This window comes from Ictalurus furcatus, chromosome 11 (genome assembly GCF_023375685.1).
Source record: "Ictalurus furcatus strain D&B chromosome 11, Billie_1.0, whole genome shotgun sequence".
Taxonomy (NCBI): Eukaryota; Metazoa; Chordata; class Actinopteri; order Siluriformes; family Ictaluridae; genus Ictalurus; species Ictalurus furcatus.
The window spans coordinates 9,612,691-9,639,787 of NC_071265.1; the positions used below are offsets into that span (position 1 = coordinate 9,612,691).

Genomic DNA, 27,097 nt, shown 5'->3' on the forward strand with positions numbered 1-27,097 from the left:
ATATCCATGAGTATTTTTGTGAATTTTTTTTAACAAAAGATCAAAAAGTTAAACAATAAAGAATTTCTCACAGCCTTCTTTGCTCATATTTACCAAGGGTGCCAGTATTTGTGTGTGTGTGTGTGTGTGTGTGTGTGTGTGTGTGTGTTTGAAACAGTGAAGAGACTTTTAAGGCTTTACAGCCCAATTCACAAAATACAGTAACAAAATATTCAACAGAAAAATCAAAAATGAGAAAATAAAAATAAAATAAAAAATGTGAATAAAAATCTGAAAAAGAAAGAAAATGAATGAAAAATAAACCGTTCTGTACATAAAGTGTATACATTACTCTCTGCCGTTTTGTTCTGTTATGGAAGCCTTAAGGCTACCGGTGTGTATTTCAGGCTCGACTCTAATGGTTGTGGTCCTGGTAAGGTGTGGTGTAGGTGGTTTATTTATTTATTTATTTATTTATTTATTTATTTTATATAAATAGCAGAGCAGGCTATGGAGGACTTGCTGGAAATAGTGTCAGTGGTAGATAGTATTTCCTGTGTTACAGCTCAGGATCTGTCCCCACCCAACACCACCCTTGTGTTTGTGACCACACGTTCACTTGGGTCACTAAAGTTCCTGTAGGCAAAGGGAGTAAAGAATTCCCTATATAAAACAGCAACAGAGGACTGGACTGGATCAGATTATTTTTTAGACTTTCTCTTTTTTTAATTCTATTATGTAATTTCTCTCAGACGGTTATTGTCCATATTCTGTTTGTAACACCAGCACATATTCACCACTGCTATCTGTATTTTTTCTTTCTTTCTTTTTTTTCTTTATTGCTTTACGTCAAGACATTTGCTCTGTGTGTAGACTCAAATGTCTAACCCACTCCCCGTGGCCTTTTTATATTAGTAACCGGAGATTCATCTGTCTCTGTCTCTCAGGTGGGGCGAGAAAAGAACAACTCGGTTATGTCATTTCGCTTTACCCTTAATGAACCTGAAAACATTGAACGGACCATACGCACTGAAGGCAAATGCATTTTGATTCATATAATACAACTTGCACATTAGCTTCGAAGGAACATGACGTTTAGGAGAAAGGAGGGAGTGTGTGAAATGGCGTGCATTGTACAGGAGCAATACAGGCTGCAGGGTGCACTGGCAGTAGCTGAAATGAGAGTAGAAGTGTTTTTTCCCAGCAGGCTAAAACAAATAGAGAGTAGCCGTATGGCTGGCATAGAAGGAAATGGACTTACTTTGCATGAATGAAAAGAAACATTGCTTTGCTGCTGCTCAATGCCTAAACGGCACACAGAAAAGTACTTAGCGCCATGTACCAGGAAAATGGGTATTTTATTTGCTTTGTGTGTGTGTGTGTTTTCTGTCTGGAGCAGACAACTCTGTATTTACACCCAAGTCTATTTATTTATTGATTTATTTTATTTTTATTATTTTTCTTACATATCACCACCTTGGAATGATAAGGTTTTATCCCCCTGTAGAATTCTCAATTCCTTTTAAGAGGCTGTTGATGAAGTTTCTTTGACGTCATGACTCTTGATGTAGTGCAAAGCAAGTTGCAGGTTTATATTAACGTGCTTGTTCTAATACTATTTATAGTAACAGCTCATTCACAGGGACTTGTACTGTGGACGGCCACATAATTTAAGAGGAATAATACACTAGTGCTGGACATTCTCTGATAGGAAAATAATCATCTACGGTGTGGTAACAGTAATGCTTCACTTTGGGCTGCATCACACTACCCTGTTGTTGATCATTTTCCTATAGTAGAACACCCTGCTGTGTTTAGTTACTTATCCGACTTTTAGGCACGAATCATTTAGAGGGTCATGTGTTGTGTAAGATTTTTTACATTTGACAACAAAGTTTTGTTAATGCATGTAGAGCTGGATTTGAGCTATGAAATATTTCGGTGGAATGTTGCAGTTTGATCTTTAACATTGCATTAAAGTGGACTTGACATCAGGACTTGGCGAAATGACAAAAATATCATATCACAACACTAGAAGACATTTCTATGATGCACAAGGTTTTAGTTTAACAAACAGCCTCTTTGTTTAAAAAGAAAACAAACAAACAAAAAACGAGTTTAATCATATATTTATTTAATGTCTACAGAGATGAATGATATAGCACTGAAAAGAATGGGGGAAATATAAAAATTTAATATTTTGCCATTTTAAAGATTCAAAACTTGACGCTTCAAAGCAATACATCTAATGAGCTGCTATTCATCAAAACTGTTATTTAAAAAGTAAAGCTTGTGATATCTGCCATATCTCAGAAAAGTGTATTAATAAGTTATCATAATATCAATATTATATTGTCACATTGCCCATCCCTACATGTCATTATGATAATAGAGTAAATGCACGCATGGGGGAAAAAAATCAATTGACAAACAAAATTAACCATAAACTAGTGCAACCTGAAAATGCATATTTGTAAAAGTACATAATGTTCCAGTTTGAAATTCTACTGTAGATTGTATGTCAGGTCTAGCCGTGTGTGTGTATGTGTGTGGGTGTGTGTGTGTGTGTGTGTGTGTGTGTGGGTGAGCGAGAGAGAGAGAGAGAGAGGTTGGCAGGGAGGTCTCACTGGCACCAGATTATAGCTGTACTCCAAGCATGGCCCAGGATTATAATATTTTCTCACTGCTATAACACAGAATTACAGAGAAGTAAACAATAAACATGTAAATGAGTGAGAGAGATGGTGTGTGTGAGAGAAAGAGATAAAGTGGCAGGAAGAATGAATTATGCAACACAAAGAAAAGCAGGGGTTGGTTCAGAAATACACTCCCACTGTCTAGATGAAGGAAAGCCAGTGAGAAGTGGATGAAAATGGAAAGATGTGGCTAAAAAGTCTTTGTCCTGTAGCCAATTACAGTTGGAGTATTTCTGTCACCTTAGGGCTGTGTGTGTGTGTGTGTGTGTGTGTGTGTTTGTATAATGAGGTTGAATGTGGACTGAAGAGGATTCTACTTTAAGTTCTTTTCCTTTGTATGCATGATACAGTAAAGAAATCCATGATTATCATTATTTCTATTGCTGGCTGAACTATACTACATGAACCCATACTGAATTTGGTTATTATTCTTGTCCGTGTGTTAAGAGTACCGAACCTGGACAGGTTTATGAAGTTAGAAATAGTGTAGACCATTTAACGGTCAATGCAATCATCGCTCAAGTCATTTTAAAGCACACAGACACTTTGATGCAGAAAGTTCTGTTTGCTTGGCTGTTTTATGTTGCTTCACATACACTGTATGGCCAGAAGTATTTGGACACCTGACCATAACATCTCTGTGTGAGCCTTCCTCAAAGTTAGAGGCACATAGTTGTGTAGAATGGCTGTATGCTATAAGCTATAATGCTGTAAGCTTAGCCCAAATATGTTCCAGCATGACAATGCCCCTGTGCACAAAGCAAAGTCCATGGAGACACGGTTTGCCAAGGTTGGAGTGGAAGAATTGAGTGTCCTGGACAGAGCCCTGACCTCATCCCCACTGAACACCTTTGGGATGAACTGGAACACTTTGCGCCGGTCCTTTTCAGTAGACATCAGTGCCTGATCTCTTGTGGCTGAAAGAGCAAATCCCCACAGTCATCTTTCAGTCGTGTTTTTAGAAGAATGAAGGTTGGTATACAAGCTAAGGGGGAACAACTATTAACAGGTATTAATGCCCATGCTTTTGGAATAGGATGTTCAATACTCGGGTGTCCACATACCTTTGGTCCTATAGTGTAAATCGAAATGCAGAGTTCAAAGTACATCAGACTAAAATGAAGCTGAAATATTTCTATTGTTCTTAGTGAACAACGATTCACACTAGCACTGTATGAGAAATGTCAACCTCCAGAAAATTTATCCTACAGGTATGTAATGGGATAAGTTTGTTCTTCACTGTATCTGAATGATTTTTTTTATATGCATATATGAAGCGCTTACTATGGTCTATAATGTTTCCATTTCTACCAGGAGCTTTCTAAAACTCTACTACACTAATAAGAGCACAGTGGACGTTCCAAGAAGCCTTTTAAATTTAGCGGTTATGTTATATTGCATTATTGTGTATATTGCGTTTCACTGAGAGGTTTTAGAAGAGAAAAAGCGAAAATAAACCAAAGCACCACAATCAGGCTAATTAAACAGGTTATTTAAATGAATCACGTCTCACACTTTTTATATTTGCTTATGCATCAATATTATGATTGCGGGTTAATGTAAATAAATTCAGTGATACAATAATATAATCGTATCACTGCGTGTCACAAACATGAAAAGTGTTCATTAGTAGTCTCCCAAATACAAAAGTTTTAAACATAAACGGAGACAATTTCAAATATTTTTTAAGAAGTTGCATTTTTTAAATAAATAAATAAATAAATAAAATTGAGCTGAAATACTGTTAGAAGTTAAAATAGAACTGTAAAAGCTCTACAACCCGAATAGGAGTTAACTATAACCCGAATAGGAGTTAACTATAACCCGAATAGGAGTTTGAAAATGTGTCTCTGCTCTTCTTGGCAAATGTGATGTTCATATTTCTGTTTGGAAAAAAAAAAATTCTGTAGTGATGCTGATGAGCACTTGGCGCAGACCTGTTTCCTGTTTACAATTTCTTTGTGGGAAAAAAGAGCCCATGATCATCTATATATCTTAAGCTGCCAAAGATGTTTGACTTCATTAAAGACAAATTAAAGACATTAGGGTGAAAGAGAGGCACTTCACCACATTACTGCACACGCTCTGCACATAAACACAGGACAAGCATCTCTAAGATTGTGTCAGGAAGGAAGGAGTATTACTCCTTATAAAAACATTGAACAGATAAAGAGTGGTTAAGAATAGATTATGTTAAACATACACTCTCTCACTCTCTCTCTCTCTCACTCTCTTCCCTATTGTCTGTGACTAGGCTGGAAGATGCTGCTCCTCTAAGCAGCTTGATTTATGTTAGTTATGTTTTATTAATTTACCTCCATTATTCATTGATCAGCCTACAAATTTATTCATGGATGATTTCGTCTGTTTTCTTCTAGGTTAGGGGTGTGAGAGAGAGAGAGAGAGAGAGAGAGAGAGAGAGAGAGAGAGTGAGTGTGAGAGAGAGAGATTGCTTTTGGGAAATCAGAATCAGACTACTCAGAGATCAGGAACACAGCAGGATTCTCGGCAGTGTGCTTCAGTATCCAAGCACTTCAACTGATTGAGGTGTCATTCACAGACTTGCTAACATTCATTTGATAATACATTAGCTACATAACAATAAGGACAGTGGTATGGTTGGACAAATAGACTTACCATTTAAATGTATACGTTCCTGCCGGTGTTAGAGCCTCATTTGTCAAAGCGTAGAACAACAAATTTCTAAATATGCTAAATATCCTTCTAAATATGCATACAGATTATGTTGTCAGTTTGAAATCGCTTATTTATTTCAAATGCATAGATGAATTTATTGAATATTTTGTAAAGAAATATATAAAAATGATTTCATACTAATGTCTTGAAACAAAACGAACCAAAAGAAATCCATAAATTTAGATAAGACTAGCAATTCCATTAGGACAAATGTATTGGTACCCTATAAGAGGAGGAACACTTATTGTGTGTTTGTGGTAGCCAACACGCTGCAATGGCTGAGCTGCAATCCGGGAAGATTTAGCACATGCTTAGCAGGCCCTCTATGACCATTTAGTAATCATTTTGTCATTTAGCTCTCTGTGAACTTTGCCTCTTATGGAGTTTTGTTGGACATCAAATGTTTGGTATTTGTCACACTAATGGTGCATGAAAAAGTTTATGAAGCGTTTAGAATTTTCTGTATATCTGCGTAAATATGACCTAAAACAACATCCGACTTTCACGGAAGTACTGAAAGTAGCCAACAAGAACCCAATTAAACAAGTGAGACCAAAAACATTATACTTAATTATTAAACTTTGGTCAAAATTGTGTTTGTCTCACCAGCTTTTAGCATAAATGGAGTGAGAAAATAATTCTACTGTACTGACATTTATTTAGTGCTTTTAATGGACATTGTCACAAAGCATCTTGTACAGAAATCTGAATGTAGATTTAGATCCCGTAAGAACAAGCAGGAGGTGACAGAGGTGAGGAAAAACTGAGATGATCTGAGGAAGAAACCTTGAGAGGAACCAGACTCAAGCCAGATACCGGATAGTAGGATTGTAAGTCATTACTCTTCCACAACTGTATACTATATTTTTAAACAATCCTGAGTGTCAGGGTCTTTATGATTACAGTAGATGTTTTTAGGTAGTCTAAGGTATCCGAGTGGACTTATCCAATGAAGTCTGAGTCTGAGTCTTGGGCATCACTTGTGTTTGGTAAGTGTAATCTTTAGGTTATCCATGTGGCCTGTTCACAGCATTCTTTCAGATTTCCATGTGGGACCATCCCCAGCAGCAGAGAATGAATCGCAAGTACCGAAAGCTCCAAGCAGACGTAGTACATCAGAATGGATCAGGCAGGTCTGGAGGGCAGAGAGAGTCAGGATCAGGCACCAACATCCCTTCAGGCAGCAGCAGTAACATGTATAGCTTGCCAGAGAAATAATAATGATAATAATAATAATAATGAGTGAATATATTTATAAGCAATAGCTTAAAAATCCTGTCACAATTCTTACAACCTGGTTTTGTGGGTATTCACTCTTTGTCACCACACTTCAGCATAAATTGGCTAGATAACTTGACTACTCACTAAATGCAACTTGTGCAGTGGATGGTCAGCCATCAGTCAGCTGGTTTCTACTATTCTGGTTAGTATATTGGCCTGATATAGACCTATTAGCCTGAGGTATAGTTACCTCTTTTTTTTTTATTACAGTTGTGGACTGGACTGTTGGATTCCATGGTAAAATGGCCACACTTTTACCCAAGTGATACTACCACTAAAATAATGACGCAAAATCAGTAAGTGAAAGTGAAGTAATGGTATGGTATGGTATGGTAGCAACACTTGTATTGTTCTCCACTTGATATATTGTTTTGCATGCATTTCCTATCCTAAATGAATAAATGTAAAAATAATAATAATTCAAATAAAGTTAGCCAACTGGTTATTGCTGCCACATAAATATGGCCATGAAATCTACACCATGCACACCTGGAGCCTGTTTTGTTTCATAATACAGCTGCATCCCTAATCATATTATTTTCCACACCCGGAAAAGTTATTTATATATATATATATATATATATATATATATATATATATATATATATATATATATATATATATATATATATATATATATAATATAATGTATATAAACATTCCAATCTTCTGCCTTTTTATTTTGTCATGATCATACGGATTGGGGCCATCATCTAAAAAAATTTATCTATGATTATTGTACATCCTGAATCTGTTTCACTTTATCATTTATTTGATTTGTTTTGTAGATTGCTGTGCAGCATGTTGTTGCTCATGTGCCTGTGAATATTTTGGTGCTGAAAGTGTTGGGGCGTGTGTTTGAGGCAGCGGATGAGTCATCTGAATGAGCGATGCTGCTCTCTGTGGGCTGTGTCATCTCAAGGATGGCAGACATTACAGAGATTACGCTCCAAGTTGACAGGCAATGTTAGCAGTAGCTGCTAATGACTAAGCTGTTCTATTTTCTAACCTGATCATTTTTAGCCACTCTGTCTGGACTCAAATCCATGTAACAGAACTTGAGCACAGCAGAGAAAATAATATTGCTGCTAAAAATGAGGAGATGCAATATTGCTACTAAAAATGGGGGGGGGGGGGGCTAAATTAATGTAAGTTAATGTGACATATTCAGTAAATATGTGCTGATGTACTGTAAATTATATGACAAACCATTGAAGTCGTACTACTGAAGCAATTGGAATAAGCTGTTGCCTACAAGGTCTTGTTTATGCCTGCCATTTAATGTATGTCAACCACTACATGCATAAGAAACATTTCACGTAGGCTGTATGAGGGACAGTACGGTGTTGATAGACGCTGTTCAGCTTCTGTCCCGGTCCCAAAGATGAGTCATCCCTATTAGGTTTCATTAGAATTCACTGCTCCCTAATAGAGCCGCCACTGATTTACAGAATCAGCAAAGACAAGTAATAGGAAGAGAACGACAGGAGTATTAAAAGCAGTACAATATGAGCACAAACTTGGATGAATTCCCATGACTGTTTTCATTGCAGACACCCTTAGAAGCTCCAAAAATCACCTGAAGTCCCCGCTGGTCTGAGAGTATTTGAACATACTCTATACTGAGCCATCTTTAGCTCTTGCCCTTTAAATGTGCGTGTACATCTTTCTAGGTATATTCCCTTGTGTGTATTCGTATTAGAGTTAAAGTAAAGTAAATACAGTACAGTGACTCTCACGCAGGCCGAGAAAGATGCTGATCTGTCCTAAAGGTTACAAAAATAGCTAACTACACTAGATACACCCAATAGGAATTCAGAGACCTGGCCCCTCATAGTCTGTTACATTAGATGTTGGAACATGATGGGGCATTGCAAATGCCAAAAGATATCTGATTAAACTCAAATAGGCCAAGGTAAGCAGTAAGAGTAGCCTTTTTCTTATCCAGAAGGTCTGAAGTGGAAAACCATTTATACATGAGCAAAGTGATCAAAGTTTTTTCAGTTCAGTATAGAACTGATTCCCCAATAATCTACACAAATGCAAATTGACGTCTTTTATTTTTACTATTACATTTGGTGCTTACAACATGGTTAAGAACATTTTCCAACACTGGATCACATGCACGTAACCTGGCCTGGGCATTCGGGGCTGTAGCCAGGAAGTGTTGTAATTTCGTATCTTCGATGAACAGAGGTGAGACCAATCAGACAGGGTTTATAGGAAAATACGTGGAAATACTCATGTCTTATTGGCTGACAGCTCTCAATCCTGGAAACGTTAGCTCACACAGTCGGTTAGTGTGAGGGGGGGAAAATGGATATACATCAATTTTGTTATTTATTTATTTATTTATTACCAGTAAAGGGGTTGAAATTGAAACACTTACATCCTCTCATTCTGAGCGGGAAAACAAGGTGTGTAAATGCCTATATGAGTTCCAAGTTACATGAACGTGATACGAGTAGAGCACAAAGGACAGCTAATGTACTTTGTATAGCACTGTAGCAGCTAAACCAATACAAGGATAGATTAGTTGTGCGTCCCTTTGGCTAGCGACACCAAACTAGCCTAGCCAAAATGTTTTTATATTTTATCGGTCTGGTAGTCCTGATAAATCCAACTTTTTGTCCAATTTTCAATTTTTTTTAACCAATTAGCCCTCACATGCAAGAAAAAAATGCATCGAAAAGTTTTTTGATGATGAAATCTTGTTTCAGTCCCGGATGATTAACTAGTCATTCAGTCCAGCTAATGCCCCGGATCACATGTCCGTGTCATTGCATGTAGAGGGCAAAAATATTTCCCTAATGTGCAGAGCATCCCCATCTGGGAATATGCGTTGAACTGCTAACCAAAAACATAACACACTTACAACAAAAACCTTACATTACTTATTAAAGAGGGTCTGAGGCTACTTGTTATTCACTAGTGCTGTTCAAAAAAGAACCTATTCAACTGACCATCATACATCATTTGTTAGTTTTGCCAGTACAGTATTGTTTATAGTATAATCAACAGAGGACACTAGGAATGTTAGTGATTATGGCCAAGTCCTGTAAGAAGTTAGCAGTTCCGCTCACTCCTGCTTCTTAAAGTAATGACTATTTATGTTAAAATAACCAACAAGGCATAAAATAAAATAAATATAAAACAAATGGCCAGTGGTCTGTATGGCCTTTTGAATACAGGGAAAAACAGAACAGATTTAGTGGTGCCATAGGCTATAAAGAGGGTATTTGTTTATTTAATACAAATCAATCTGTTTTGTTGTGTTTATTTAAAGAGTTGGAAGATAAAAAAATTCATATAGGTTATTTAAATGTGCTCATCTGAAGACAGAAAATTTATTTTGGTCCCAGACCCAACCTCAGTTAATTAGCAAAGTTACTCTTACCAACTAAACAAAATGATGTGACTTGGCACTCTTACACATTAAATTAAAGACAGTGGTTAAGCTAGAGAACCCACAGACATTCCTGGAGCTACCCACTTCCAGACAGAGACAGAAAATGAGAGCAAGTGATGCGGAGATATGTTTTGACAGCAATAGGAACGAACTGACCATGTACACTGGCCTTTGAATATATAATCTACTGTTCATGCATCACCTACTGTAAGGATGTAAAGATGTTTTCCCACAGACCTCTGTGTATCACATAATCCATTAAGCATGTCCTACAATAGAGCCAGCTGTTTGCAAAAGAAAAGAACTCATCCTCTGACGTGAACAGGAGTCATCACCCATTCATGTGTAGTTGCTAATGACATTTCTATTATAACCAACCAGACCTCTGCTAAAAGTGGTAGGAGGCTTTCCGTTCACAGCTTTTGTCTTATTACTAGAAGGTTTGACAACCTGAGGTAATTTATTACATGATTGGGGTTTGTTTGTTTGTTTGTTTTGTTTTGTTTTGTACCAATTGGGACTATAAACAGATACATAAATATACATTGTTACACAAATAGTTTGCCTCACGTCCTAGGTTAGTATGGTTCATGCATGTACAAGCATAAAGTAGCTTGTACATGTCTGCATTTTTTTTTTAAGCTTTGGCCTTATTGACAAGGAGAAGCTTTGAATTTGATATTACAGGACTATAGCTTGAAGGTATATATTTATATAAAAAAAGAATAGATTTACCTAAATTGGTGGACATTTTGAAGAGAGTCAATGTACCAGAAATGTATTCAACTGGGATCTTGATACGTTAGTTATGTGTGAGATTCAACATTTTGTAAAGTGCTAAACAAGGTTTTAAGTGGACTTGTTTTGACCTGGGTATGTTGCTAGTGCTAGTGAGTTGGTTTTTTTTCCCCTTCCAGTTTTTTAGGGTCTCTTGTCTTAAGAAGTACCTGATGAAGGATGATTTGTCACAAATGATGAGGTAGCTTGTGCAGAGTATTTAAGAAAATGGTTGAGGTTGGGGTTTTGCTCATGGGGCTATAGGTTGACATCAGGTCAGGTGATCCTGGTTGGTTATTCCCCGTGCTGTTCTAGAGGCGGATGCATTGAATGAGCCCAGTGCCCCATCAGTTCCACACAGCACCCAGGGCTAGGGTTAGCCCTGTGTGACTACTGATATGGGGAATGAGGCTGAATTTCAAACTTACAGCTAGGCAATCTTTAGGTGTAACTATAAGAGAAAGCACGAGAGCAGGCAGGCAGTTTGTGTTGAAGTTGGCCTGCAAAAATGGGGTTGCAAAAAATATAGAGTTGAAAAAATGAGGTATGACTCATCTAGAGCCACTTCACCTAGAGTGATGTGTCCATTTTACATACAAGTACTATTATTGAATAATAGCTCTCTCAGTGAGGAATGTTCTGGATGTACACACTGAACACAATGGCCCCATTTGGTGTCAGTGATGACTTTAATCTTCAGTATTTTTTAGAGGACTGATGTATGACTCTATGAAAGACATCACATTCATTTTAGAAAATAAAAATGTGTGTTGCCTGCTATGAAGGTCCTGATGTACCCGAATTCTCTGCTTATCTAGGCACGTTACCAGAGACCGTATTTCCTGTTTATGCTCTTACTAAATTTCTATCTTGTAAATTAAAGGAAGTAGTTGATTTGTTAGATTATTATTTTTTTTTGTTTGTTTGTTAAAGAGGATTTTTCAGATACAAATCTGCCACTTCTCCTGTCAGATCACTGTATTAACTCACGCAGGGAAATGTTTGTTTTATGAAATGTTTTATCCTGTAGTTTGAATATAATATCAGGTGGACATTATGCAAGCAGTTTCAGATACAGTAAGTGCATATAAAATTTTAGTGTCCTCTCCTTATTGCCAGCTTGTGCTAATTAGTTTGTGGGAAGTGGTAGCTCAGTGGTTAAAATGTTGGCCTACTGATTGGAAGGTTGCGAGTTCAATTCCCAGCACCGCCAAGCTACCACTGTTGGGCCCGTGAGCAAGGCCTTCAACCCTCAACTGCTTGGTTGTGTAAATGAGATAAATGTAAGTCACTCTGGATAAGGGTGTCTGCAAATGCAGTAAATGTGCTTCAGTTAGCCTTGGTCTGGAAATCTAGGTATTATAAATCTGCATACATGTATACTGAAACATTTTGGCTAGCTCTTAAAAAAGCTTGAATTGCATTTAGTCATTTTTCTTGTGTTTGCCAAACCAGACTATCCCCTTGCTCCTCTATCCCATTATCTGTGAGCCATTTATACAGGTATTAGATGCTTGTGTTGTCAGGAAGTCAGTCTTTATTTATTTTGTCAATAAATAATGACATGGCTACCAATTTATGATGCCAAATCATCATACAAAGAAGAGCAATTTAATTATTTCACTATTTATGGTCTTTATGGGCATTTCCCTCTATATGGTCACATGATTTAAGTGCATGTGATAAATTCAACATGATTCATCATGCTTTTATGACTGCAGTGGACCTCAGCATTGAATGTGCAGGTATATACAGTATATAAAGATATCTACAGTATATAAATTCATTTGAAGTACTGTTAAACCCAGATATTAATTCATTCAAAATAGTAAAACATAATAATAAAATTAAAAATTGTGGATTTTTGCACATTTTGACGTGTCTGTGAACCTCGTGATGATTTCTATGGTAGGCAGTATTAAGGACTGCTTTTTGAAACTAAAATATCTTAGAAAAGATTAAATTATTTTCTTTCCCACAAATAAATGTGTTTCACTCCAAAACTGTGTCGCAAACATAATAAAGGGTTTATTTTGTTCGTGTCTTAATTAATCTGTGGTATGGTGGTGTTTCCTTATAGAAATCAGAAAGTATGACGTAAATGCAGGTTTCTGCTGCTAAATTAAGTTTTTGACATTCTGTTACAGTGCAGTTTCTCTTCCCGGACTCGGGACATAAACCATTACTGTAGATTGACTGGTTGTTCCGCTAACGGGTATGTCAAGGATTTCGCCCAGCTGACATAGATTGTCAGGAGAGTACTGTTTCCTTCTTTACCCTGAAGCACAAGGCCTAGACCTTCACCAGAAATTGCTCAGTGCTGTGACTCAACAAATCGCAATTATAGGGCTCTGGGCACTACAGCTCATTAGGTTTAAGATAGTACATTTGCCAAAATCAACATCTTAATCAGAGAAAGGCAGATTGCCAGATCACTTGTTTAAAAATAAATAAATAAATAAATCTCGTGATCAAAACACAATGTAAAAGAACAAATACTTCAAAGATTTCTGAGAAATGTGCTCATGGGAGTACAATAACATCATAAAGATATGAAAAACTGTGCACTTTTAGTATTTTATAGTGCATTAGCTCCGAAATATAAAGGTTTGTGATGATGCATGGGCATCATGCAGTTTTTGAAATGAAAGTCATGGTTTGTGTTCCCTGGCTGCATGTGTGCGCATGTGAGCATGCACGTGTATTATGTAATTAAGTGTAGTTCAGTACACGGCAGCTGTCCCCTTTTGCACCCATTAGACTATTAACGTTTCTCTGAACTGGGCCAGATGAGGTTGATCAGGCCATTCGTCTGTGTTTTGTCTCGGTTTTAGGGTCACAGCTGTACTCCAAATATTCCATCATTTAGATTTAGGCGTCTTTCACAGTGTCTAATCAGTGCAATCAGTTTTAGATGACAAGCACAGCATGCTTTCTTTTATTTCTGTCATGAAGAAATGTGGTACAGCATTTTATGCCCCACTGAATCAGTTATTCTTATTTATGGTTGGATAAACCGAGCTGCTACTGCTAAGTAACAAGAAACAGTAAACAATTCTGTGTGTCTTGTGCAGAATAATCAACAGACTAGTTTACAGATTTCCTCTGTACAAATTTTCCAACATACACAGAAAGGAAACTTCAGATATGCTGGGTATTACTGTCTCTGGTTATGTGTAAATTTCTAACATATATGTAGACGTTGAGCTCCTGCTAATCTGGAGATTATTGCTTGTTTACAGTCCTGAACAACAGCAATAAACAGATTGCTGTTCTTGAAAATTGACAACCTCAAGAATCAACTAAACTGTGCAGTTGTCTAAATTTAAAATCCTGTTATTATGGCCCTCATAATAACATGTGCTTAATGGTAGAATTGTGTTTAATGGTAAGCTTACTGCTTATAAATATAATATATTATATATAAGTGACCTGACTTTTGCAGGTTAATAACCGGTCATCTCAACTGTGTTGGACGCTATTTAGTTTTCCAAATGGTGATGGAAATCAAAGGGTTATTTTATTTTTACCCCATAGAAACAGTACATGGTCTGTGTTCCTGGAGTTTGAAAACAATTATAAAAGTTAAAAGAATGACGTGTACATTTACATATATTTTACATATTTGTTTGGGGCATTAATAAAGTTGCTAAATTTGTAAGAGAATATACTACAATGTAAAAAAAAGAAACTCCAATAAAATCATTTCCTATTGTTTGTAATTGTTTTATTGATATATTACAGTTGTGCCCAAAAGTTTGCATACCCCTGGCAGAATCTGCTAAATCTTAATACTGTTAACAAAATAAAAGGGATCATAAAAATCCCATGTTGTTTTTTTTATTTAGTTCTGTCCAGAATAAGCTATTTCACATAACAGATGTTTACATATAGTCCACAAGACAAGATAATAGCTGAATTTATAAAAAATTACCCCGTACAAAAGTTTATATACTCTTGATTCTTTACACTGTGTGTCGTTACATAGATGATCCACGAATGTTTTTATGTTTTGTGATAGTTGTTCATGAGTCCCTTGTTTGTCCTGAGCAGTTAAACTGCCCACTGTTCTTTAGAAAAATCCTCCAGGTCCTGCACATTCTTTGATTTTCCAGCACCTTCTGCATATTTGATCCCTTTCCAACATCGGCTATATGATGCTGAGATCCATCTTTTCACACTGAGGACGACTGAGGGACTCGTACACAACTATTACATAAGGTGCAAACATTCACTGATGCTCAAGAAGGTACATTAAGAGCCAGGGGGATGTAAACTTTTGAACAGGGTGATCAGTGTAAATTGTTATTATTTTGTTTAAAGATTTTTTTTTTTCATTTAGTACTGCCCTTCAGACGCTAAATAAGATAGTTGCTCGTCTCCCAGAAGACAAAATACTAAAAATTTACAATTTATTATTATTATTATTTTACTAATTTCTGTTCATTTTCATAAAGGGTGCAAATATTCTTAAATGCAATTCACGCAGTTACTCGATTCAATAAGGTGTATCAAGAAATTTAGTGTACCTTTTTTTTTTTAAGCCTCTTTCAGTAAAAGTTGCAGCAAAAAATGGCTAGTGTATAATAACCCAGCAAATTAATTGTGCAAAATGTAAGGAATAATGCACAGTTTGGGGACATGCTGTTAAAGAAAAATAATCAATGGCGTGATGTGATGTGGCCTTAGACGAAGCTGAGTTACTGTTACCACCCTGAAGTTCATTATCTTCCAAAAACAGCAAGTGTTTTGCTCCTCTTATACCACAGCAGGTTGCCAATGATTAAATTTTTCAGTTTATTTAGGAATAACACACCATGCATGTGATCCAGACTCAGCATATTCTCTGTGCCATGAAGGAAAAGTGATGCTCTATTGATCTGTATGACCTTTTCAGTGACTGCTTGTTTTGGGGAGTCTGCTTGTTAGTAAGTGAAATGTCAAAAAGTCAGTGGCGAGTCAAAAAGTGGCTGTGAGGAATTCTGTGTATGTTTAAGCTGTTTGTTCTAGCCAGTATTCTTCAGCAAATTGAATTTCCATTTGAAGAGATTTGAAGCACTCCGTTCGATCATGCGACAGCAAAGATTTCCTGAAGATTTTCCTGTGTCTGAAAACGTAAAGGAACAGCTTTACCTCTGAGTGTTACAAAGTGCTGTACTGTCAGAGCTGTGCTGTTTCAGATTATACCATTAATCAACACTATTTAACCCAATCAGATTTGAGCATTAAACTGTGTTTTGGTCTAGTGTCTGTAAGTCTATAAGACACAATGGTAACCTGACATTTCTGTTTTTTTTCTAAGCCATACCAGTGGCTATATATTGTGGTTAAACCATTTAACGTAACACTACGTTACGTGCTCTTCTCATTATGGTAGTCTTGTATACATCTAAGGTGACCTTCTGGACAATGTTTTGATCAGTTTTGATCCGAAGATCATTCTACAATTTCATTATGGGCCGCTTTGCTGCTATTGATGCTCGTGTGCATCTTGTGATGCAAAACAATAGCAACAGTATCCAGGTACAAATGGCACATCTAGAATCACCTCTACACTTCCTACAGAACGTAAATCACTTTATTGTTCTGAAGTAGTCAATCCAGCCTGAGGGAAAAACACCAAAGCAAGGTGCCAATGCCAACAGTCAGTCAGACAGGCTGCTGAGGAAAAGCCTGTGGCTAATGGTGTCCCCTGTTCATTCCCTTGTTTTTCTTTACCCCAAGCTATTTGCTAAGTATCTGCCAAGTATGCTCACATGACTGATATCTTGCCATATCTACAGTGCTGGTCTGTTGGTTGGTATGGTCCTGTTGATGAAATGTCACTTTCAAAAGGTGTCTTTTCATCATCTGGTCCCACTGTTTGCACATGATGATGTAAAATCCATTGGCAAAGAAAAACAAGACTTGATTCTGTGTGTTTAGAGAAGCTGAAGTGGGGATAGAATGTTAATGATGTTTCTTTACACTGCTATATTAAACTGTAGCAGTGCTGCATTGTTGGAGAAAATGTGATCAATCAGTCCTAGCTTTTTTTTTTTTTTTTTCAGATTGGGATAGTCAAAGAAATGTTACTGGCAAACCTTTACTGTGGAATTGCTTATCATTGAATTGTTATTGAAGCCATGGACTTAGACTCTTATTTTTGACCAAATTGTGCTTTCTCTATGATATGATAATATTGATACTTTATATTATATAGACCTATAGTTGTGTACCCCTGCATTGCTCACCTATTTGACTTTAACCTCTTTAAAGGCAGTTGTTATACCATTTATACCACAGCGCTGTTGAATTCTCAAATATTATTGGTCCAAAGGTGTTGCATAATTTTCTGTAAGAGCAGCTCTGATGGGTGACTATGAGGCAAATTTTTCATTCATCTTCAGTAACCTCCTGAGTAGGTGAATCTGGAGCCTATCCTAGGAACACTGGGCATGAGGCTAGAATAAACCCTGCACCAGTCCATTTCAGCACACCATGCATACACACATTTACCCACTCATTCAAACCTAGGGGCAGTTAGAGTCACCCACGTGAACATGGGGAGAACATGAAACTCCACATGGGCAGTAAGGTTTGGACCCGGAAGCTGTAATGCGGTAATGCTACCTGTTGCACCACCATGTGTAAGGCAAATCACAGGTTTATATTATAGCACTCTTGCTTAAACATTTTTGATTCTATAGTATTCACTCATTCAGACTGACTTGTATGCTAGACAGTCCACATAATCTAAGAGTAATAATAAACTGAAAAAAAATGCATTTAATAAAGAAAAACTTCTAATTGTTGAGATGGTTATATTTTCTGTAAGATGTTTGTTAACGTCTATGTAAGGAGTCTCCAGTATCATTGCTTTGTAATGGTTAGTAAGTTTTCTACCACTGGAGAGTCTTTGTGCATTTTCTGGTAACATGACGAGCTGCGGCGGCATGGTGGCTTAGTGGTTAGCACATTTGCCTCGCACCTCCAGGGTCCAAATCCTGCCTCTTCCCTGTGTGTGTGGAATTTGCATGTTCTCCCCGTGCTCTGGGTGTTTCCTCCGGGTACTCTGGTTTCCTCCCCTTAGTCCAAAGATATGCGTTGTAGGCTGACTGGCATGTCCAGATTTTCTGTAGTGTGTGAATGTGTGTCAATGGGTGTGTGCCCTGCCTTGTGCCTCAGGTTCCCTGGGATAGGCTCCAGGCAACCCTGTGTAAGATAAGCAGTACAGAAAATAGATGGAGGACAATCTGCATACTGCACTTTCTTTTGTATTATTAACTTCAAGAGAGAGAGAAAAAAAGAGATGCTGGTAATGGAATGACTGTGTATAGCTGGGACAACTTATAATATATAAGTTGTAGAAGCTGTGCACAATTTGATAAGACTAACTTATCTTGCAGAAGTTCTGCAACACTAAATGCAGCTATAAAAAGAATGAGTAAGAGGAATGAAACACTCCAGGATCTATTGTAACATCTTTGGAGTGGTAACAGCCCTGTACGATGACTTCTAATCAAATCTAATACAGTATTGATGGGATGAAAGTGAATGTGTTGGGACGTCTGATGGATCAGTGGAATCGCCGATGTATACTGTACAACAGTTCCCTTAGTTCACCTCAAGGACCACTATTAAAAAATTTCCTACATATACATTTCGAAAAGTTTGAACTCTTAGGGGTTCTTCAGTTGTGCTTCTGGGTCATCTCTATCACAAAGGGTTCCATGTAGACCCCATTTGGGAAACTAAGCTTCATGATTATTACAATAAAGCCTTAAAGCACCCTTGAAGAACCACACTTTTTTTTTATTACTGTTCTATTTTATCAATCAGATAACTTGAGCTTTTGCTTATGTGTATGTGATTGCTTAAACTTTCATTATCTTTGCAGACTAAAATTGGGTCTCCAGACAGCATCTGTTCCAGTTTTCGGATTAGGTCAATACTGTGAGGTATTCGGGAGTCATTTCATCAGCTCAGAGAAGAATGAGAGAGCGCGACAGCAGCAAAAGTAAAGCAGCTGCTGCTTGCTTTTCCTGCTGTAATAGCTGTGGCTCTCTCCACCTGAACTTTAATTCCTGCCTCAGCAATTCTGCCATGCAGTGATGCATGAAACTAAATGAGACAGAGCAATTACTGTGTATCTGTTTTCCTGCTTTGCTCTCTTCTAGTAGGTGTTTGTGTTTGGTTGGGATAAAGAATGGCATTAACATTAGCAGCTATGGTGCCTATGTAATGATGCCTTGCATACAATATGACTATTCATAGTTAAAGATATCATAGTGTTATTCTTTATGTTGTAGCTGGTAATTGTCATGCTTTAAGTCAAGGGGTATTTAAAAATAAATAAATAAATTGAAGGTCCAGCTACATAAAATTCCTTGCTTCAAAAATGTCCGAAATAGCAAATAACTGAACCAAAATAAATGAAGGGTGACATGAAGGGCACTTTACATTACCTCTTTTGACTAGCACCATGAACAGCTAGTTCTCTGTTTTGTATTTGATGCAGAGATGCATAAATGCACACTTCTCTGTCTAAATATATTTAAACGTTCTAGTCTTGTCATCAAAGTTTTTTCTTTTGTTTTTTTGACAAGCCAGGTTGTCACTTTTCTAATCAGAGCAGATCAGATCTGTGACAGTATTTTTTTTTTTCGAGAGCTAGGCTAAATACACTCAAATATTTTGCTCTATCAGATGATAACCACTGTTTTAAGTAATTTCATGGAATGAAACAATTTATCCTAAAAACCTTTTTTTGTAGAGACAATGTAGTTTGTAAAGAGTTTCTGTACTTCGCTGACAAACGTCCCTCACGGCTACATGTATAATTTGAATATTTATGTTTTTGAAATACGGACATTTAAAAACTCTGGGTCCTTCGTGAAGAATTGTATATTTTCCTAAATTAAACAATAACTTCCAGGTTTGCTAGTATATTAAGAAGCAAATCTGACATAAAACGGAAAGCGGATCAGGAACGTAAGAATGGATATAGTGTAAGTGAGGAAGAATGATGGCGTAAATGAAGAGAAACAGATAGGAGCACTGCCATGGAGATTAGTTTTGGATTCTTGTGAATAAGACCTTCAGGATATGGATCATTTCCGGTCCTTAAAGCTGCAGATTCCATACACATTTTTGGTTCATAGACCTAAAAATGTCATTTAAATGCTCAATAGCTCAATCATAAGTTGGATACTAACATTTCATCATGGTTCTGCTCATCCTAAAATCTTTTTTCTTCGTGTTTGCCTGCTTTGTCATGCCAATAAGCCAAGCTTCTCTTCCTCTGACCCACTTTAGGGCATATACTGTACAACACTCACTGAGAGGGAACTCGAGCAGAATGTCTTTTCAGTATGTGCAGTCATCTAGTTGGTGCTGTGTAAATGTTTAAAGCTCTTTTGGATGTATTTCCAGCTCCAGCGTTTACTGTCAGAATGTTAGAAGTGTGAATAAGAGGCCATGAGATGTAAGACAAATGCTCAGGGGTTTTTTTTTGTTTTTTTTATCTTCAGGGTTTTTAGCTCACTCTGTAGTCATTTTTTATGTGGGAGGTGATGTGGTTTGTGTGTCAGGTGCTACAGAAATGATGAAGCATGTTATACTGTGGTCTTAAGAATTACTGGCACCCTTCATAAAATTATTGTATAAAATAAACATTGCATATGAGGATTCAAATTTCCCACACAAGCAATACGAGAAGTGATTAATTTTTGTTCTAAAATAAAATAAAATAATAATAATACTATTTTCTATCAATTTTATTTGAGAGAATGTGTTTTATTTTTATGAAAGTGAGGTCCAACTTATGACCATAGATTTTGGTAGTACAGGATGAAATTAATAATACCCTCAAACAAAATTTAGTCCAAAGCTGATCACGCTTGACTTATGCTATAGGCTCCTATCTAGTGATTTTATAGAGTAACCACGTAATCTGCAGTTGAGAGTCGACGAAATACAGTCATCTAACATACAGTCTAGCAACTCTTTCTCAGCCTTCACAGGATAACCAAGGTCACCGTGGTGCACACGCATTTCTGATGTATGGACATTATCCACTTCGTAATCCCCTTGACAGCATAATTCTCTCTCTCAATCTATACTATATATATATATATATATATATATATATATATATATATATATATATATATATATATAACAATACATTAAAAATACTTTACTAACCCCTTACTTGCCCCTACTCAAAAAAAAAAAACTAAACAAAACTGCACTTATGCTGGCTCTCACACCTCTAATCTGTGCACTTTGCTCCTCTAGCACTCAATTAAACATCTTGTATGGTAGCACTACTTGTATTGTTCTCTGCTTGATATATCGCTTTGCTTGTATTTCCTCATTTGTAAGTTGCTTTGAATAAAACCGTCTGCTAAATGAATAAATGTAATAGAAATAGAAATGGTTTTATACATCATAGCCACACTGTGTGTACTTAACGTTTTGCCTTTCTGTGTGGAAACTTATTAGATTTCATTCTCCTCCTCCTCTGGAAGTGTTCACAGAGAGAGTGCATGGGTCAGCTTGATTCCTGTCCCAGTGGACCTCTATTAGCATTTCTTGCCGTTCGTATTTTTGATCACTAGGTGCAACAATAATTACAGCTCCAAACGGGGCAGTGACTGCACTGCCCCACGACTGCTCAGCATCTAGGCGACCAAATCAATAGAACATCGGTTATATCTGTCAAATAGCAGCATTTTTTTTTAAATCGTTGCTCACTCAAAACAAGTAATTCTCATTTCAATGGATTTTGAAATGTATAGAGTTGTGAATTAAGAATTAAGCCGTTTGTCGAATGGCTGATCTATATGTCGGGGTTCTCACCCACCTGCCCCTATGGATGAGCCTCTGCTGGTGATGTCTATCTTATTTCAGTGGAAAGTACCTCACAAGCCCATGGGACTGGGCGGCAGTGTCTCAGCAGCACTGCATGATACTTATCTGCAATCTGCTCCACAGGCTGTGTGCAAAAGATACCATCAGTAAACAGAGCAGCAGATAATGTTTCATAACAGCTGTGCTGTGTGGATGCATGAAGGGCTATTATACTAGAAATGTAGACTAAAACATATAACCTTTTCGAAAGATTCAATACTCTAAACTGAGTATATTTTCTACCTCCTCTGTCTGTCTGTATAGTAATCTGCAGTAATGCTACAGATCACTATGTAATGTACATTACAAAGCATCGTTATTAAGCATCTCTGTTTTCCTCCTACTCTGCAGTTCCCTCAGTTCCAGGCAGTCTAGTTTATTTTCATGATTCTCCTCACTTCCTGTTTGCTGGGACGCCATATTGTTGTGGTTGTCCTTCGATAAGATTAGGCCTGGCTAGCTGCTGCTAATTATGTTACTGCATCCATCACATGTGCATGCATACGGATGTTATTACGTCAACATATCTGTTGGGAATAGATGAATACCGTGGACTCATATCATCTGAAAAGGCAAACACAGAAGGTAAAGCAAACTGGATATATTGGAATCAAACGTGATTGGTCAGTGTTATAGGTTTATGTGCTATGTAGAAACTCTGATCTTAATCATACATATTCCCCCAATAGCTGAGTGTCTGCTTATTCCTCTTCGTGAGTTCGGACCATATTCTCTGCAGATGCTTTCTGAAACTGCACACCGTCATGAATCCACTTGTATGTGACACTAATTTGGACGAGTCTTTAGGCTGGCATCGCCTCTGGCACACCGAGTCGCATTCTTGCCCATGTGTTTGTCCTTCAGTGGGTGTGCGCAGCAGGGAGTGGGAGAGACGGCTGTTTGATTATCCTGATCTGCTGTTTGATTCAATCCTCCAGGGTCTCTGTGGGCCTTCTTCTTTCTTCTTAATTCTCTAAACAAGACCCTGGTTTCAATCTGATACATGTTGGATTAGAATCACTGGCAGTGAATCAAAGCGAATGCGTGTGGGCGTGGGTGTACGCATGTGGTCAACCAAGCTGCGTGAATTGCACACGTCAAAGGCGCTGTTGTGTGAGAACCAGATACGCAGCCTCTTATTATTTCCTCCTTCATACGGTATGCACGCGTTGTGAAATTCGTATGCGTTTTTCCCAGCCTTTACTTCAGGAAATCCTTGAGATATTGTATTTTATTAAGGGGAGGGGAATCAACTTTAATCGAGATATACCAAATCAACCAATAATGCAAAAAGAAAAACATTATAAGAGAGGAGAGGGAAAAGGATAGAAAAATATAGCTCCACTAGTCAGAAGGGTTAGCATTGCTTTGTGTGCCAGATGGGACTCTTTGAGGAGGTGTGGGGAAATATTTAGCGAGGATCAATAAAGCCAGTCGTTGTGCAGCAGCTCCTCCTCGCTTCCCAATTCCTGGCTGGATTGATGTGTGCCAGACACTCTTCCAGGCCCTGTGGAGTGCTTAGAGCTTAGCCCAACTTTGATATACTCTCTGTCTGGTCGTTACAGCTAATCCCAAATGAGCCTTTTTATAGTTAATGTTCCCGACAAGTGACGTGACCAATTTCTGCAGAACAGCCTTGTGTTTCCTTGAAAGCATCTATGACTAGATAAGGTACCTCTTGGGATTTTGCCTGCTAAAAGTGCTATTTACAAAACAAACAAAAAAAAAGCACAAATGACACACACTAGCAGTTCATTAATTCCGTAAGGAATAACAGGGAGTGTTTTTTTAGCAGGAAATACACAATGACAGGTTTGTGTGATTTGATTTATTTTCCTAGTACAGCTGTACGTTATTCCTCTTATACTGTAGCAATTTGCTACTGCTAACAAATTTTTGGTTATTTAAGAATGACGTGCACTTTTTATCCATTTATAGTTACATTTAATGTTGCGGAACCCTGAAACAAGTTAGTTTCTGTTATCACTTACATTATAGCAGTCTCTGAGTTAATTTAAAAAAAAAAACAGGCTTGTTGTAGATTAACTGCAAAACAATGTCCTCCTTTCGGAAAACGTTAGCCATTATTACACGAAAAATAACGTATTATAAAGAGCCGATTCATATAAACCTGTGATCTTATTTAGAGTCAGGACTAATGTACTGTAAGAGCGGCTCTTATGGGAAAATGAATCAACACCTTCTGACCAATCAGAATGAAGAACTCGGCAGCCTTGTGGTATAAGTGCTAAACAAACCACTCAGTAAGACTATAAATATCGACACAGTGTGATTTAATAATGAATGAAGGCCTCTGTTCTGATCTCTAAGGTCATGGGTCAGTCTCTACTCCATCTTTTTGAACTGCTATTCGTTTTACAAACACATACACACAAAGCGCAGGCTGTCTGTCACAGTGAGTAGTGTCTGGTTAAATCCCTTTGAATCCCTTTCTGTATATTTGGAGTTTTGTGCACACTGGTATTCAGGAGGTCTGGTGTCTGAGTTCATCTTTCACTTTATCTGCAGGATTGAAAAAACGTACCAGGAAGGCATTTGGGATACGGAAAAAAGAGAAGGACTCTGATTCCACGTAAGTTGAATTTTTGATCCAGGATATGAACCACTCTTTATAAGCTGGTGTGTATTGCAGAATTTTTGAAATGTAATAGAGCTGAAAGTTGGAATTAAATTCCTCACATGGTTCATGTTTGTCTTTGAGAACTGCAACGCTGTTGTCCATACAGCTGTTTAGTCAATACCTTCTCTAAACAGAATGATTCTCTGCTAGATCACTACCCAAAATTGCTAATGTGTCGCGAATGTAAGCTGCTTAAGCAGACTCTCTCTGCACGGCTGATGATAGAAAGCACGCTTGAGTGTTTTAGGGCGCGTTAACTCGACGAAGTGAAGCGTTTTCAGTCCATTATGGACCAGTAGCTCCAGCCGCAACCTACATTTTGTGTCTCTTTGGATGTGTAAGTGTGTTTGTATTCAAATCCAAGGAACGGGTATTTGAGTGTAAAACCGAGTTTGGAGAGCAGGACACATGTCTCTCTTTTGTCTCTTTCTCTCACAGAGGTTCACCAGATAGAGAAGGGGGAGTAAGTACATCTTCGCCAGCTTTTGTTTGAATATTATAGATCATTTTTTCCTCAATGGTGAAATTTCAGATTTGAAGTTTAAATTGTGGTGAAATGTTTATAAATAGCTTTTTAGATATCATTTTGTTCTACATTCATGGTATTAATTTTCCTTTATGCAATCAATATTTTACTTTAAGCACATAAATGTTTAAAAGTACTAAGTAGCTTGATAAATATGAAATTATTGGATAAATGCTAAGGTTGTGAAAGCTGAATCATCTTCCATAAGCTGACATTTATTTTAATTTCCTGTTCTATGGGCTTCCACAACAGGGCCAGCAATCAGCACTAAAACATGTCCTGAGTGTAGTCATGTAGTCAAAAAAGAACCCACAAGGAACCACCACCCTGCACATTTTGGTATTTTCCCTACCTTAATGCACCCAGTTCAACTTACAATGCCATGCATAAGTATTCACCCCCTTCAACCATTTGATTTACGCAATATTTATTAAACAGTTACTCATGCAAGGCACTGTAGTTCAGGCTTGCTGATTAGTTGAATCAGGTGAATCTATGGTACATGGGATAAATTTAAATAAAGTATAGTTTTTTTGTGATGTACTAAATTAGTAGTACTTTGTGCCATGCAGGTCACTATCACCTAATTCGTTATACAGTTTAATGCTGACCAGATCTCTCCCTTCTTCTTTAGAAATTCAGGAAAGGGCCATTTCATTGGTTATGATCCTTTTGTCCAGGGTTAAATCTTTTCGCAGTATAAATTGTCAGTGTCTCTGGAAGTCTGTCTCTTTCTCTTTCGCCATCCTGTCCTTTCCAAAGTTGTGTCTTCTTTAGGTAATTCAAATACTTTCTCTCTCTTTCCATTGTGCATTTAATTCCTCTGTAATAAAATATTCATAGACATGTCTCGGGTCAAATTTTCACTCAGTACATCAGTCTGAGACAGAAAAAACACTAAAATGTGTAGGGTGGTGCTACCTCAGGACCAGGACTGAAAAACACTGATCTAGCTCGAATGTATTTATAAAGTTTACTGGATGCGAATAAATTATGTTCTGTAACTGAATTCTGCTTTGATTCACTCATAGCCACAGAAGAAGAGCAATGGAGCTCCCAATGGATTCTACGGCGAGATTGACTGGGACCGATATGTAAGCAATTAGTTTTTCATTAAATTAGTAGAAAGTCGTAAAAATATATCTGCTTATTCTCTCTTCGTGTTTATTATTCAACTCTAATTTGAAAGGAGATTGATATATTGGTAGACTGAAATAAAAATGAAATTATTTGCATACAGTTCAGTGCAAAAGTTTGCCAAACCTTAGGACAAAATGAAGAAGGCAGAAATTCAATTTATACCCACAGAAACTTTAGGGAATTAATTAATTTAGCGAATTATGGTGAAATATTAACACCTTAAAAATCTAAATAATCTAAGTTCAAAAGCTTATATATCACTCTTTCTTTTCAAAATATGTCTTGCCTCATGTTTCAGATTAATGTCTTTCTCAGGGATTAGAAACAATGTATTTTCCATTTTTGATTTAGAAACAATATTTTTTACAGTCATGCTCCAGCACTCCACACCCCTTAGTTGGAACCCGGAAATAAAAGAATAATTAATAATGTTCTTTACATGATATAGGTTATTAACTATTCTCTGCTTATACGAAACCTAGGGTATAAATAAAACCAAATGCTGCTTTAAACCAAAAACGGGTACTTATTTTTAACATTTCCAAATGAAAACTTCTTCAAAGCATCTATCTTCAAAAACCCAGCTACGGTGACTATCTTCATGGAGTTCTTCAGGAACTTAGGCCTCTTAGGAAAATGTTTTCTTGAAATCACACCAGAACAGAATTTTATTATTTTTTTATTAACCAGTTACAGATCAAATTTTCACTCTGGAACAATTTTCTTTCTTTGCATTTTTCATTATGTTCAGTCAATCTGTTCTTTTTTTCACTCCGTAACATTTCTAGTCCCTGGTCTTGCTGCTGGCTCACATTTCATTTTAATATCTTGGAATTCTATTACGTGTACATAAATTGTAAAACAGAGGCACTTTTCTTTTTGTTATTAAAAACTATATATCTATATATCGCTATCTGGACCTGGTGAAATCACTTTAGCTGACTCTTATTGCTCTATGTTATAGAACTCTCCCATGGTGGATGATGAAGGTTATAGCATCAGACCAGATGAAGATGGAGATATCCTGACCTGCACTTATGCCATATGAGGAACCA

At 37.1% G+C, this 27,097-nt stretch overlaps 1 protein-coding gene across 4 annotated transcripts in view; it reads left to right on the top strand.

Moving 5' to 3' along the window:
- sgip1a (SH3GL interacting endocytic adaptor 1a) overlaps positions 1–27,097 on the top strand; it is a 68,783-nt gene that overhangs the window by 7,006 nt on the left and 34,680 nt on the right. For all 4 annotated transcript variants that reach the window (XM_053635846.1, XM_053635847.1, XM_053635848.1 and 1 more), the window contains 4 exons: positions 24,265–24,328; positions 24,815–24,839; positions 25,934–25,996; positions 27,007–27,061. In XM_053635846.1, the coding sequence (XP_053491821.1) occupies positions 24,265–24,328; positions 24,815–24,839; positions 25,934–25,996; positions 27,007–27,061 (207 nt within the window). The remainder of the gene's footprint in view (positions 1–24,264; positions 24,329–24,814; positions 24,840–25,933; positions 25,997–27,006; positions 27,062–27,097) is intronic.